Raw genomic sequence first — 15669 nt, 5'->3', positions numbered from 1 at the left:
AGGTGACTAAAAAGAGGAAGAAGCAACTGACGGTGCTCATGCGTTTCCTCGGGAAACTTTTGTCAAGAGCAGAAGCTACTCACTATTTGCCTTGATCCTTACATAAAATTAGCACGCCCTACCTATACATTATTTTGGAATACTAAACGTACACTATCCAGGTGCTCTGGGATGTCAAGTAGTAACTATTAAATTTCCCGAAACTCTTAAAACATTGTTTCTGAAGATGGGTATTGGCTGTATATTAGAAAGGGTCCAAAATGTTGTATGTTCTTATGATTTTCTTCAGTAGCAAGGTTTATGTCGCTCTAGTATTTTAAGTTCTTTGTGGTCAGGAGATCAAGAAATGTTTGTTTCAATGATTATTATAAAATTCTGATAGAGACTTACAAAGAAATTTGTGGTTCTCGTTTACTAACAAACTTGAGGTGGGCTTGGGGACCTGTGATTTTTAAAACTGTTTTTACCACAGTCTGCTTTCTGCTTAGGGACCTAATGGAGAAAATATGCACAGTAAAGTTGAAACATGGGGTGGGACAGCAAGCCGCAGAATTGCTGAAGTATAAGCCAGTAGCCAAATTGCTGCTGGAATTACCTTATCTAAGGCCTTGAAATCCTGCTGCTGTTTTCTTGTAGTGAGTGGGTTGGAGGCCATGCAGATTCAGAATTTTTATTTCATCAGGGTGGTCTCGACTTTAAGTGACAGTTGGATGTTTACACTGTTTCATTTCTAAGGGTCTCTGAAGCCCTTAGAGCATGGAAGGCAGTGCCTCCAGAATATCGAATGAAATGCAGAGGTGGTGGACTTGTATACTCTTAACCAGTGAGGAGCTCCTTGCTGGTTACTGCGGCTAAAGCATTCATGTACCCTTTATTACATCTCTGTGGGAAACATCTTACTACCGTTGGCCCATATTCTGCATTTCCCACTGGTCCCTACTTCCCATCCCCCAGGCCCTACTTATGAAGTAGGGTCGGAATTGTATACACACTTACTACATTGTTTATAAGAAACAGAAAGAAGAACTTAACTCTCCCAGCAGTTGTCTACTTCTTTAGGTTATCAGTGCACAAGCGGTAACTACCGAACATGTTTTGAGGACCCATATCACGGAAATAACTTTTAAGCATCTGTCCCAAATATAGATTGTAGAAGATGAGTGAAGATTTTTGTCTGCAGCCTTTGGGAAATACTGATGACCAGCAGCAGTGTCCTTTCTGACATGCATATAGCTAAGGTTTTCCTGAAACAAAGAACTGGAAACCATTCGAGGCTGTTGGGATTATAAATGCAATGGCAAAAGAAGCCAGACTGGATTTGCAATGCAGAGCAGTGTTCAGGGTAAATGACAAGGGAAGGTGATCCACTTTTTTTTTTTTTCAAGCTGGAAGGAAAGCTCCGCAGAGGTTCCTGAACTATTGTTGGCCAGGTTTGAGGGTATGGAGAAAAAGGGGAGGAAAAGGCAGGGAAGATAAGGCTGCTCTTGGCTTCTGTGCTCTTACCAAATCTTTTGACTCTGGACCACTGGAGACTTGAGGGCATCCTTCAGTCTTTGATGAACTTTTTACCACTATTTGCCTTCCCTTCCCCACCTTGATCAGTCACATTCCCTTCCCCAGCTCCTAGGAAAAATAAGAGAGGAGTTCTTACCTTTGGGGCTTCTGTTCACACTGAGCAAGGCTTAGCCACAACTCTGACGACTCAAAGACAGGCCTGAGAGCTGTGCTTTGTGGAATGGCAACATTTAAGGAGCAGAAAGAGTAGGAGCAGTGTCCATTGGAACACTAAGAAGACTTGGTCTAGGAGGTTGAGAGAGAGCCACAGAGTATTGTAAAGTTACTGGCATTATAGATCTTTGTGGAAGTTATATCTGCTTATGCTGAAATTCACACTGTATGATCAGTTAATCTTTGGTCAAACCATGTAAGGAAATTTTTCATTTTGAGGAGTAAGTAAAAGGTCAAAATGCTATTTGATACAGTAGCATGAAGATCAGCATTTTGTTATTGTGGCATTTGTTCATGCAAGTTACTGCAATTATGTTAAAAGTCCCTCCTGACTTATATTTTGAAAAATTAAAACAAAGAAGTTTAAGGAATTGTACAGCGGACAACCATGTACCTACTAACAAGTTTATACAGGTGCTAACCTTTTGCTACATTTGCTTTGTTATATATCTAGCCATCAACCAACCAATTTTATTTTTATAGAGATTTCTTAAAGTATTTATATTCCATTAAATTTGCCCATTTTAAAGTGTACCATTAGATGAATTTTAATAAGTTTATGCAGCGATGTAACCATCACCACAATCTGAGTTATAGAAAGAACATTTTCATCATCTGGAAAGTTCCTTGTGTTTGTTAGCCAGTCCCCACTCAAAGCTGCAGGCAACTAGGGATCATCTTTCTATCCCTATGGTTTTACCTTTTCCAGAAACTGCATATAAAGGGAATTGTACAGTATGTAATCTTTTGTGTCTGGCTTCTTTCACTGAGCACAACGTTTTTGAGGTTCATCCATGTCACGTTACGTGTCAGTAGTGCTTTCCTTTTTATTGCTGAATGATTTTCCATGTGTGGATATATATTACATTTTGTTTATCTATTCATTCCTCAGTTAATGGACATTGGGTTGTTTCCAGTTTGGGGTGATTATAAAATATGCTGCCATGACCATTCTTGTCCAGGGCTTTAAATGGACATATGTTTTCATTTCTCTTGGATAGATATCTAGGAGTGGGATTGCTAGTTTGTATGGTAAGTGTGTGTTTAATGTTTTAAGAAACTGCCAAACTGTTTTCCGAGATGAATGCTATTTTGGATTCCTGCCAGCGTTGTATAAGGGTTCCGGTTTCTCCACATCCTTGCTAGCACTTGGTATGGATAGTCTTTTGGATTGTATTCATTCTATTGAGTATGAAGTGGTATCTTGCAGTTTTTATTGGCAATTCCCTTATGACTGATAACGTTAAGGATCTTTTCTTTTGCATATTTGTTCTTCATACCTTTTTCAGGTAAAGTGTTAAGATCTTTTGCCCATTTTTTAAAAATTGGGTTGTTTGTCCTATTGAGTTGCCTGAGTTCTTTATAGATTCTGAATTAAGTTCTTTGTCAAATATATGATTTGTAATTATTTTCTCCTAGTCTCTGGCTTGTCTCTTCCATCTCTTCCAAGACATTCTTAATGCCTTGAAGACTAAAAGTTTAATTTTAATGAAGTCCAGTTTATCAGTTTTTCTTTCAAGGATAGTGCTTTCGTTGTTGTATCTAAGAAATCTTTACCTAAACCAAGGATGCAGAGATTTTTACATTTAAATCTGTGAACTATTTTGAGTTCCTTTTTGCATGCTGTGAAGTCTCTTAAGTTCCGTGGTTTGTTTTTGTATAATGGTATTTGGTTATCCCAGAACCATTTGTTGAATGTTTCCTCTACTGAATTCCTTGGCACCTCTGTATAAAATTAACCTTAGATGTCTGAGTTTACTTCTGGATTAATTCTGTTTCATTGATCTCCCTGTTTCTAAGCCCATACATACTTCATTGTCTTGATTACTGTAGCTTCATAGAAAGTTTTGAAGTCAGATAGTGTAAGTCCCCCCCCAAAAAAAAACCCTGCTTTGATTTTGATTAATTTTGATTGCTCTGTTCAGTCTGGAGCTGTGTTGTTCTGTCCAGTGGCTGCGACCCCTTGGAGCCATTGGGTATTTGAGATGTGGCCAGTTTGAATTGGCATGTGCTATAATTTTAAAATATACAGTGTACTTTGAAGACTTACGTGAATAAAAGGATATGAAATAAAATAGTTCATGAATAATTTTTGTGGATTACATGTTAAAAAATATTTAGATGTATTAGTCTAAAGTATATTATTAACACTTCACCTGTTTTAAATTTTAGTTTTCATTTGTTTGCCGCTGTATAGAAATACATTTGGTTTTTGTATATTGACTTTGTTATCTTACTAAGTTCATTTATTAGTTCTAGTAGTAGTTTTGTACATTTGTTTAAGATTTTCTGAGTAAATAGTCATTTTATCTAGAAATAGAGACCAATTTGCTTCTTCTTTTTCCAGTCTTTTATTAAGGTATTTTGTCTCTCCCCCACCCCCCACTTTGTCTTACTGCCCTGGCTAGGACCTCCAATACAATGTTAAATGGTGAGGGTGGTCATCTGTCATTTTCCTGATAGTAGCATAGTAGCATTCACTGTTTCATCATTGAATATAATGCTTTTCATAGATGCCCTATATCAGATTCAGCAGTTCATTTTTTTTTCTGATTTGCTGAGAATTTTTATCTTGAATGAATATAGAATTTTGTCAAATGGGTTTTCTGTAACACAAATGATCATTTTTTACACCTTTATTTTGTTAATTCAGCGAATTACAATAGGAGCTTTCAAATGTTAAATCCTCTTTCCATTCCTTGGATAAACCTCCTTCTGTTATGCCATATTGTACTTTTTCTATATTGCTGGATTTAATTTGCTAAAATATTTGGATTGATTTTTGTGTCTGTTTATAAGGGATACTGGTCTGTAATTTTCCTTTTGTTATATTCTTGTCAGGTTTTTTTTTTAAGATTTTATTTATTTGACAGAGAGATCACGTAGGCAGAGGGCAGGGAGTGGGGGGGGGTCGTGTGCGGGCAGGCTCCCCGCTGAGCAGAGAGCCTGGATGCTGGCTCAGACCCTGAGATCATGACCTGAGCTGAAGGCAGAGGCTTAACCCACTGAGCCACCCAGGTGCCCCGTCAGATTTTTTGTATCTGAATTATGTTAGTCTCATAAAATTAATTTGGAAGAAGTATTACTTTCTTGAGTTTCTGAAAGTGTTTAAGATTAGCGTTGATGAAGTTCTCTAGTAAAAAGTTGTGGGCATGGAATTTTGTGAGAAAATTTTTGATTATGAATTCCATGTCTTTAATAGATATAGAGTTATTCAGTTTATTTTTTTCCATTTTGTGTCAGTTTTGCTAAGTAATGTTCAAGGAACTTGTTACTTTCACCTGAGATATGAAATTTATTAAAAATAGATTATTGATGGGGCGCCTGGGGGCTTAGTTGGTCAAGCGTCTGTCTTCGGCTCAGGTCATGATCTCAGGGTCCTGGGATCGAGCCCTGCATGGGACTCTCTGCTCTCCTGCCTCCTCCTCTCTCTCTGCCTGCCTCTCTGCCTACTTGTGATCTCTGTCTGTCAAATAAATAAATAAAATCTTTTTTAAAAAATAGATTATTTTATAATGTTCCCTTATTTTCCTTTTAGTATTTGTAAGGCTTGTAGGGACAATCCCTTTTTTACCCCCATTATTGGTAATTTGTATTCCCTTTTTTTCTTAAATGTTCTGGCTAAGGTTTTTAATTAGCTTTGTTGATCTTCTTTAAGAATCAACTTATAGGATTTATTATTCAGTATTATTTGGTTTGAATTTTACTTATTTCTCTTTGGATCTTTTTAATTTTTTCCTTTCACTTGCTTTGAGTTTAGTCCTCTTTTTCTAGTTTCTTTTTCTTTTCTTTTTTTTTTTTTTTTTTTTTTTTTAGATTTTACTTACATGCGGGGCACCTGGGTGGCTCAGTGGGTTAAAGCCTCTGCCTTCAGCTTGGGTCATGATCCCAGGGTCCTGGGATCGAGCCCCTCATCAGGCTTTCTGCTTGGCGGGAAGCCTGCTTCACCCCTTTCTCTGACTGCCTCTGCCTACTTGTGATCTCTGTCTGTCAAATAAATAAATAAAATCTTTAAAAAAAATAAGATTTTATTTTCATGCAAGAGCTCTCACACCTGTTGTGGGGATGGGGCGGGGAGGGGCAGGGCAGAGCAGAAGGAGAGAATCCTCAAGTAGACTCCTTGCTGAGCTCAGAATCCAACATGGGGCTTGATCCCAAAATCATGACCTGAGCTGAAACCAAGAGTTGGACACTTAACTGACTGAGCTACCCAGGTGGCCCCCCTTTTTAAAGATTTATTTGTATGGTCTTTTTCTAGTTTCTTAAGGGGACTTTATGTCATTGATTTTAATATTTTTTTCATAGTATAAACATTTACAGTTATCCCTCTGGCATCATGTTAGCAGGATTTCACCCAGTTCTTACTGTGGTATTTTCATTATCATGTAGCTAAAAACATTTTCTAATTTCTCTTGTGATTTCTTCTGTGACACACAGGTTCTACAGTAATATGTTCTTTTTTTTTTTTTAAGATTTTATTTATTTGACAGAGAGATCACAAGTAGGCAGAGAGGCAGGCAGAGAGGGGGGAAGCAGGCTCCCTGCTGAGCAGAGAGCCCGATGTGGGGCTCAATCCTAGGACCCTGAGATCATGACCTTAGCTGAAGGCAGAGGCTTAACCCGCTGAGCCACCCAGGCACTCCCAGAAGTATGTTCTTTAATTTCCAACTATTTGCTACAAAAAAGGGCATCCTTGGTAGAGAATAGTTGGCTGAGTGTATGGGGTGCTAGTATCATTTGGTCTAATGCTGGACTCCAGGGCACATTGGTTCTGATGACTCTTCCACTAAGGGCTTAAGGTTTGTCTCATCAGTACTGGAAAACACTAATGGGTTTTAAACAGGGTGGGAGCTGATCCTGGCAAGATGGTGAGATCTCTGTAAGAGCTGTTTAGTATTATTACTTTTATATCAGGGTTTCAGGAAGGTATTCCTGAGGGATATAGACTGGAGAGGTCCAGGTTGTTCATTTCTTGAGCAAAACAGTCCAGCAAAGATTCATCTTGATTCTACTAAAAGATTCTGTTCTCCACAATTGAAAACGTACAGAAGAATGGAAGTCTCCCCAGCTGTGAACTATTGACTCTAATAGATTCAGAGTGGATTGCTGAGCCCTATGAGCTTCAAACAGTAATGGTGTGAATACTCAGGAAATTCTTTCTTGAGAGCGTTCAGCTGTTTGCACTTTGAGAAAGAAATTTTTATTTTTAATGCTTTAATATCATCCCCAAGGTTTGTCCTGGCCCTCTTGTGGAAGACTTAAATATTGGCACCCCTGCACTCCCTCCCACATCTTTTCTGCCCCCAAATCACCGTGTTTGCTTCCTCTGAGATACTACTGGGACATGTGTACAGTCTGTTCTGTTTAAGATTTTATTTATTTTTGTGAGAGAGAGAAAGAGAGAGCTCTTGCCTGAGCTCGAGCAGGAGGAAGGGGTGGCAGAGGGAGAAGCAGGATCGTCCCTGAGCAGGGAGCTGGATGCGGGACTCAATCCCAGGATCCTGGGATCATGACCCAAGCCAAGGCAGATGCTCAACTGACTGAGCCACCCAGGCGTCCCCAGTTGGTTCTCGTGACCCCAAATCAAGGATGAGGTGGCCTTCCTGCTGGAACTACTTTTTTTTAAAAAGATTTTTATTTATTTGACAGAGATCACAAGTATGCAGAGAGGCAGGCAGTGGTGGGGGGAAGCAGGCTCCCCCGCCAAGCTGAGGGTCTAAGGAGGGGCTCAATCCCAGGACCCTGGGATCATGATCTGAGCCGAAGGCAGAGACTTTAACCCACTGAGACACCCGGGCGCCCCCTCTTTTTTTTAATTTTTTTTTTTTTTAAAGATTTTATGTATTTATTTGACAGAGAGAGATCACAAGTAGGCAGAGAGGCAGGCAGAGAGAGAGGAAGGGAAGCAGGACCCCTGCAGAGCAGGGAGCCCGATGCGGGACTTGATCCCAGGACCCTGAGATCATGACCTGAGCCGAAGGCAGCAGCTTAACCCACTGAGCCACCCAGGCGCCCTCTTTTTTTTAATTTTTAAAAAAGATTTTATTTATTTATTTGTCAGCGCATGGAGCACAAGCACTAGCAGGGAGAGGGGCAGAGGCAGGAGCCAGATGTGAAACTGGATCCCAGGACCCTGGGATCATGCATCGCCTGAGCCCAAGGCAGATGGCAGACACTTAACGACTGAGCCAACCAGGTGTCCCATGGGTCTGCTACTTTTAGCATAAATTCTTCTGGGTACTCTTCCTCTACCCCTGTGCTGTTTTTGCTGGAGAGACTCTTAGAACCTGACTTTCCTGTAGATTCTATGGTGCCACTGTAGGGCAAGGCACAGTCACACGGCATTCACATTGCATTTTGCTTAAATTAATGGTCTCTGAGTCCCTTCAGGTTTATAATGGATTATTGAAGGAAAGTCCCTGATTTTCAGTGATATACTGTGGACATAATATGGGCCATTATCACACCTCCATCTGTGATGTGGGGATCACAGTAGCGCTTCCTGCAGAAGGCTGGTGGGAGGTGCATATGGCTGACAAACGTGTGCCTCTTGTCTTGTATGTATTGATGTATTCTTGGCTGTGGGGAAGAAGAAATTCGTATCACTCCACTTTCAGTTTCATGAAGTGCTAGATGTACCCTCTCTTCACATAATCTCCTCTCACCAAAACTCAACTCTGCTAGGATACTCTCAGTTGGTCATTAGTGGACTTGGAGTCATTAATAAAATTTCTGTCTCAACAGAGGGCCGTGTTTTGCATAGGTGGGTTGCATGTGGTGTGCGAATTCGGAGGTTTTGTTGCAGCTGTTAAGTGCTGTTCAGATCAAAGATCAGATTAGGTAGAATGCTAAAATTCTGTTTCCTAAGAAAAGTTGAGTTCCATTTTGAAAATCCACAGATTAAAGTCATGATGTCACTTAATGATTGGCATCTGTTGAGTGGTCACCCTCTGTCCAGTCCAGTTCTAGGCTCTGTGGATCTGTGAGAAGCAGCCTGATACCTGTTTTTAGCTCCACCCAAGCCATCTGTGGTGAAAAGGCTGGGGTAGCCGCTGGACATGGTGAGGACTCTGGGTGGTTAAGTGCCTTTGTCAAGACCTAATAGCCACAATATGCCAGGACATTTAGAAGTCAGGACAGAAAATGGTGTAGGGCTGATTGGGCCCCATTAGGTAAGAGGTGATAGAAAAGACTCTGTTAGGAGGCCATCTAAAACAGCATCACTAGCAGTCGTGTTTTTTGTTGGTTTGTTTTTTGTTAATCATAGAAGCTATATTCAAAGCAGTTATTTAACTTTAAGCCATATGTTTGTTTCTGTTTTCATTTTGTGATAGTGGTTTGCTACAGATAAATAGCTTTGTTATGGCTACAGTTAGAAGAAATGTCAGTTACAATTCAGGAATCTGAATTGTAAAAGTCATAAAGTCTCTATGGTCCTCAACAGGAAAATACTATAGCAACATTTATGAGTCAGGTGGCTGTTACCTTGCATGGAAGGGACGTGGGGACCCCCACCTTCAGTGAAGTGCGCTATCTTGAGAACTTGGTTTTCTCAAGATGTACCTGGGCTGTAGGACAAAAAGGCATTCACTTACTGCACTTTGACATAGTGTCTAACGCTGAGTATACACTGGGACATGTCCTTGTTTAGCACGTATGCTCCTGTTTCCTTTCAGGAGTGACTTGAGCTCTAGGGCCAGGGATTACTTGTTGGTCACTGTGTCTTTCCCTCTGCAGTTCTTACCTGTGGACCAGCTGCCTTACGGTTCCTTGGTAGCTTCTGTGTAAAGACTCAGTCCAGTGGGCAGAGGACCAGGGTTCTGCGTGTCCTCTTGGCTCTCTGGTCTGAAGTGTGCTCCTTGTTTCTCCTTGATTCAGTAGCACCTTGTGCTCTGTGCTGCTCTCTCTAGAAGCCTGATCTAGACCTCCAAACACAACCGTATCTTCTGTGGCCCTACGCTAGTCTTGACAACCTCAGGGTGTTCCTTTCTGTAACTAGTCCTCTTCCCCTCCCTACCCCCTTTTTTTAGCAAGAGAGAGTGAGAGCGAGTAAGCATGAGCATGCGTGAGCTGGGGAGGGGCAGGGGCAGGGAGAGAATCCCAAGCAGGCTTTCCATTCAGTGCAGAGCCAGACACAGGGTTCTCTCATGACCCTGAGATCATGACCTGAGCTGAATTCAAGAGTAAGATGCTTAACTGACTGAGCCACCCAGGTGCCCTAGTCAGCTTTCCCTAATTAACCAAGATACTGTGACTATAACACGTACCTGCTGTCTTACTACTGGCTTCTTTGCCCTAAATTAAAATGTGAACTTTTTATGTCGATAACTTATTTCTGTAACATCCTTTTCAATGACTGCATACTAAATCATTGCATGGATCTGTCATATATTATTTACGTAGTTCCTTTTTGTTGGACATTTAGATTATTTTTAATTTTTTACTCTTTTTTTTTTTTAAAGATTTTATTTATTTATTTGGCAGAGAGAGATCACAAGTAGGCAGAGAGGCAGGCAGAGAGAGAGAGGAGGAAGCAGGCTCCCTGCTGAGCAGAGAGCCCGATGCGGGACTCGATCCCAGGACCCTGAGATCATGACCCAAGCCGAAGGCAGCGGCTTAACCCACTGAGCCACCCAGGCGCCCCTAATTTTTTACTCTTGTAAAACACTGCTGTACACATATCTTTTATGATTTCCTCAGAAAAATTTACAGAAGTAGAATTGCTAGCTCAGAGCACCTTCTGGGGCTCTTTGATAGCCACAACCAGAGTGCTTTAAAGATTTTTTTTTAAAGATTTTATTTATTTATTTGATAGAGAGAGATCACAAGCAGATGGAGAGGCAGGCAGAGAGAGAGAGAGGGAAGCAGGCTCCCTGCTGAGCAGAGAGCCCGATGCGGGACTCGATCCCAGGACCCTGAGATCATGACCTGAGCCGAAGGCAGCAGCTTAACCCACTGAGCCACCCAGGCGCCCCAAATGTAGGCGCTTTAAAATGTAGGGGCCACAAAAAAAAATGTAGGGGCCACAAAAGCTGTCCATAGGCTTTTAAATCATACTTGTGATCGGGGCTCATTGGTTGCCAGGAATTTGGAGATTTTAAGCAGGGGTGTTTTGATTTGCTGGATTTATACAAGAAGTGCAAGCCTGAAGATTTTCTGCAAGTGACAGCCCTAACTAGAGGTGCACTTTCCATGTGTGGCCTCCTACAGCAGCTTGAGGGAACATAGGCCACAGCAGGGAACACATAGCTCTTCTGCTTCAGTCAAATGCTGGGTTGTTAATATAACAGGGTGTTTTTACTTCAGCTTCAAATCAGACTAATTTCTTAGAAGTGTCATTAATGAAAATAAAAAAAGTCAAAGAGATCCAGGAAAGATTATATTAATATTATCACTAAGATTATGAGTCCTTTTTTTTTTTTTAAAGATTTTATTTATTTATTTGACAGACAGAGATCACAAGTAGGCAGAGATGCAGGCAGAGAGAGAGGAGGGTAAGCAGGCTTCCTGCTGAGCAGAGAGCCCAGTGTGGGGCTCAATCCCAGGACCCTGAGATCATGACCTGAACCGAAGGCAGAGGCTTTAACCCACTGAGCCACCCAGGTGTCCCATAAGAGTCTGAATTTAAAAAATGAAGCAGAGAACCAAGAGGAAGAATTTGGAAATCAAACCTGGGCCTGCCGTAGACATGAATGCATGCACTTCTCAAAATATGGAGCTCTCCGAAAGAAACAACAGTTGTAATTTGATTTTTTTTCCCCTTTCTTCTTTCTAGGTATCTCATTCAGTTGCTAAACTTATATTAGTTAATTTCCACTGGCAAGTTGCAGAGATACTGGACAGGTAAGGTATTTTGGGGGAAGAGAGGTGGCATTGCCCATAGCCTCTTTCTCTGCCCATCTATGCAGTAGTGATTATTGTTGATGTTTTGGAGTATACTTACAATGTGCATATTATATATTTAAAACATTGGATCATATTGAATATCCTTTTTTCTCTCAATACCTGGCAAACATTTTCCCATGACTGCATCATACTCTTTCTATCTCAGTTTTATTGCTGGCTCAGTATTTCATCACGTAGACGTCCCATGCTTTTTCCAAACCCCTGTTGTCAGTGAAATTAGTTCGATTTTTTAATGCCATTGTGAATTTGTAATCAGTGCCCTTCTATACAACATTTGCCAACATTTCCATTTGTTTCTTTTTGATATATCAAGTGAGAAATGAAACATTCTTTTGAATCCAAAAGAAGCAAATGGAGATGTTGGCAAGTGTTCTTCAGAAAAGATAGGCCACCTTACCACCAGAGCCAGACCTCTTGAGGCATAGACCTTAGAGTCTCAAGATGTCTTGGGAGTGGTCAGGAGGATGGGTTCCTCTTCCTGCTGCCCCTTTTTGGGAGGAGTCCCCGTGCCCTGTCTGCAGAGGGGTGTGCTTCTGTCTAGCGTAGGGTTTCTCACCCTAGACATCCATGCCATTTAGGGTTAGATAATTCTTTGTTGTGGGGGCACTGTTCTGTGACTTGTAAGAGGTTTGGCAGAATCTCTGGCAAAATCCATTTGAAAAGACAAAATAACAATAAAAAATAAGCAAAAGACAGAACAAGCATTTCACACAAAAGAAAGCACAAACAACCATTAACATGAAAAGGTGCCCAACCTCCATAGTAATCTGGGACACTGAAGTTCACACCCCAAGCCTTTGAAATAAAAAATGTTTCCAAGTGACCCCTGGAGAACAAAATTGTCACTAGTGAGAATCACTGGTCCTGTCCCTGCCCTTTCACACACCTGTGAGTCTTCCTTTGTATGGCGTGATCTGTTTATCTGCAGAGGAAGGTCCTGCCTCTCCTTCTCCAGGCTACGACATAACTGGGATGGCTGTACCTGCTGGAGCGGCTCAGCCCTCTCGGGAAGGAGCAAGTGCGCTTGTGATTTCACTGACTACACTCTCTCACTCTCTGTCCCCCAGAGCTGGATACATTTAGATAGACTTTCAAGTGAACTTTCACTGTCTGCACTGCTGTTTCTACTACCCAGAATTCTGAATCTATGTAGATTCCAGCAGTGGGGTATCTCTCGCTGTTCAAACTCTGTAGCCTAACATGGGAATGGACAAGATGGCTGAAGATAGTAAGAATATGGTGTGAGAAAGTAGGAATAAAAGCAGAGGAAGGAGGCATTTTGACTAGGTAGAATAAGGAAGTAGTGTGTAGGAGACATTTTTCCCTGCTCAAATTCCTGGATTCTGGGTAATGTGTTTTCCTGGGCTTTGTGTGATACTTTGATTGCCATATGATAATTGTTTTTATTTTTATTATTTTTTTAAGCTTTATATATTTATTTATTTTAGAGCGAGAGTGCGTGTGAGCAGGGTGGGGACAGAGGGAGAGGGAAAGAATCCAAGGAGACTCCCCGTGGAGCCTAATGTGGGGCTCTAAAGATCAGAGTCGGATACTTAACCTACTGAGTCACCATGCACTCCTGGTTTTATTTTTAAATGTATGTATGCCATATCTCATTCCAGAAAGGAATTAAGTTTTTATTATGTTTCTTTTTCAAAAATATATGTATGTGTACACACATGTGTGATGTGTGTCGGTTAAGGAATGATAAAGTAAAAATACTTAAGTGTCCACCCAAAATAAGAAACCCTCTGATCTTTACTTAGAAGCCTCTGATGGCAGTGTCTGCCTGGCCACACCCCCTTCCTTCCTCTCCAAAGCAACCAGTGTCTTGAATTGGGTATTGATCATTTTCTTGTTTATTCTTTTTTTTTTTTTTTTTTTTAAGATTTTATTTATTTATTTGACAGGGGGAGAGAGAACAAGCAAGAGGAGCAGTAGAGGGAGAGAGAGAAGCAGGCTCCCTGCTAAGCAGGAAGCCTGATGCAGGGCTCAATCCTAGGACCCTGGGATCATGATCTGAACCAAAGGCAGACACTTAAACAAATGAGCCACCTAGGCATCCCTTCTCAGTTATTCTTAAATTATATAACCTTTAGTTTCGTATGGTTTTGTGTTTTGTTTTTTTAAGTAGGCTCCATGGAGCCTAGCACTGGGCTTGAACTCAAGACCATTGAGATCAAGACCTGAACCGGGATCAAGAGTTGGATGCTTCATCGGCTGAGCCACCCCAGCACCCCTAGTTTTGTATGTTTTTAGAACTTTATAGACATGGAATCATACTGTATGTGTTCTTCAGTTTTTAAAACAAGGCTGCATTTTATGACATCATGTCCATATTCCTGTCAAAAACCATTTGTGAGGGATGCCTGGGTGGCTTAGTTGGTCAAGCGCCTGCCTTCGGATCAGGTCATGATCTCAGGGTCCTGAGATTGAGTCCCGCATCGGACTTCCTGCTCCGCCAGGAGTCTCCTTCTCCCTCTGCCTGCTGCTCTCCCTGCTTGTGTGTGTGTCTCTCTTTCTGAGAAATAAATAAAATCTTAAAAAAAAAAAAAAATTGTGACTTCTAGTTTTTTGCTATTACAAATAATGCAGCTCTGAAAACTTGTGCGTGACTCCTAGTGTCATAAGTTTTCCTACTGTTGAGTATAGAAAGTGAAGATATCTGTTCCTTAGCTTTACTAACTGGCAAAATGTTCCAAAGTGATTGTACTGTGTTACATGCCCACCAGTGGTATATGAGTGTTCCTGATACTGTCAGAGTTGAAGTTTTGCAGTCTGGTGGATATAAATGACATATAATTGTGTCCCAGATTAGTATGTTTCATGTTAAGGGGCATTCATAGTTTCTTTTCTGCGAAATGCTTGTTCTGTCTTTGCCCATTTTTATTGTTATTTTGTCTTTTCAAATGGACTTGGAGGAAGTTTTCTTTTTATTTATTCTGAATATTGGTCTTTTGCCAATTATATATATATTGAATTATCTTCCATTTATAGCCTGGCTTTTCACTTTATGGCGTGTTCTGATGAACTGAACTTCTTTTTTTTTTTTTTTTTTTTTAGCTTTAATTAGTCATCAATTATACCTTTATTCTTTTTTTCTTTTTTGCACCTTTTTCTTTTTCCAATTTATTTATTTTCAGTGAACTGAACTTCTTAAATGGAATATAATTTGTCAGAGTTTTTCTTTATGCTTTGCATTTTTTAAAGTTTTTATTTGAGTAATCTGTACACCCAACATGGGGCTTGGACCCACAACCCCCAGATCAACAGTCATATGCTCCACCAACTGAGCCAGCCAGGTACCCCTGCATTTTCTTTGTCTTAAGATAGTCTTCCCTATTCTGGGCGCCTGGGTGGCTCAGTGGGTTAAGCCGCTGCCTTCGGCTCAGGTCATGATCTCAGGGTCCTGGGATCGAGTCCCACATCGGGCTCTCTGCTCAGCAGGGAGCCTGCTTCCCTCTCTCTCTCTCTCTCTCTGCCTGCCTCTCCATCTACTTGTGATTTCTCCCTGTCAAATAAATAAATAAATAATCTTTAAAAAAAATAAAAAAGAAAGAAAAAGATAGTCTTCCCTATTCTGAAGATAGCAATATTTCCGGAAAGGAGTTGAAAACAGACATGGACCTTCGTAAGTATTTTTCCTACGGTTTGGTGTCTTTGAATCAGGGTTATTACTCTCATACCATTTGAGGGCTAAAAAAATTGAAAAAGATGGGGCTCCTGGGTAGCTTAATTGATTAAGCGTCTGCCTTCAACTCTGTTCATGATCCCAGAGTACTTGGATTGAGCCTGCTTCTCCCTCTCCCCTTGCTGCTCCCTTTACTTATGTGCATGCTCTCTCTCTTTCTGTCAAATGAATAAATAAGGTCTTTTTAAAAATATATAAAATAAAATAATAAAAAGCTGAGAGAGAGAAAAGTATTTAAGGTAAAAGGAAGCTTGATACTGTCAGAAGGTAAGTAGAGACAGAGGCACTTAAGTGTAACCACGGCACTTGGTGGTCTCATCTGGTTTTGTTCAGAGGTTAAAATG

At 40.8% G+C, this 15669-nt stretch overlaps 1 protein-coding gene across 2 annotated transcripts in view; it reads left to right on the top strand.

Annotated features, from left to right (window-relative positions):
• ARIH2 (ariadne RBR E3 ubiquitin protein ligase 2) overlaps positions 1 to 15669 on the top strand; it is a 53070-nt gene that overhangs the window by 21297 nt on the left and 16104 nt on the right. For both annotated transcript variants that reach the window (XM_044253607.1, XM_044253608.1), the window contains one exon: positions 11504 to 11571. In XM_044253607.1, the coding sequence (XP_044109542.1) occupies positions 11504 to 11571 (68 nt within the window). The remainder of the gene's footprint in view (positions 1 to 11503; positions 11572 to 15669) is intronic.

The sequence above is a fragment of the Neovison vison genome, chromosome 6 (assembly GCF_020171115.1).
Source record: "Neovison vison isolate M4711 chromosome 6, ASM_NN_V1, whole genome shotgun sequence".
NCBI lineage: Eukaryota > Metazoa > Chordata > Mammalia > Carnivora > Mustelidae > Neogale > Neogale vison.
This window is presented reverse-complemented; position numbering and strand designations above follow the sequence as displayed.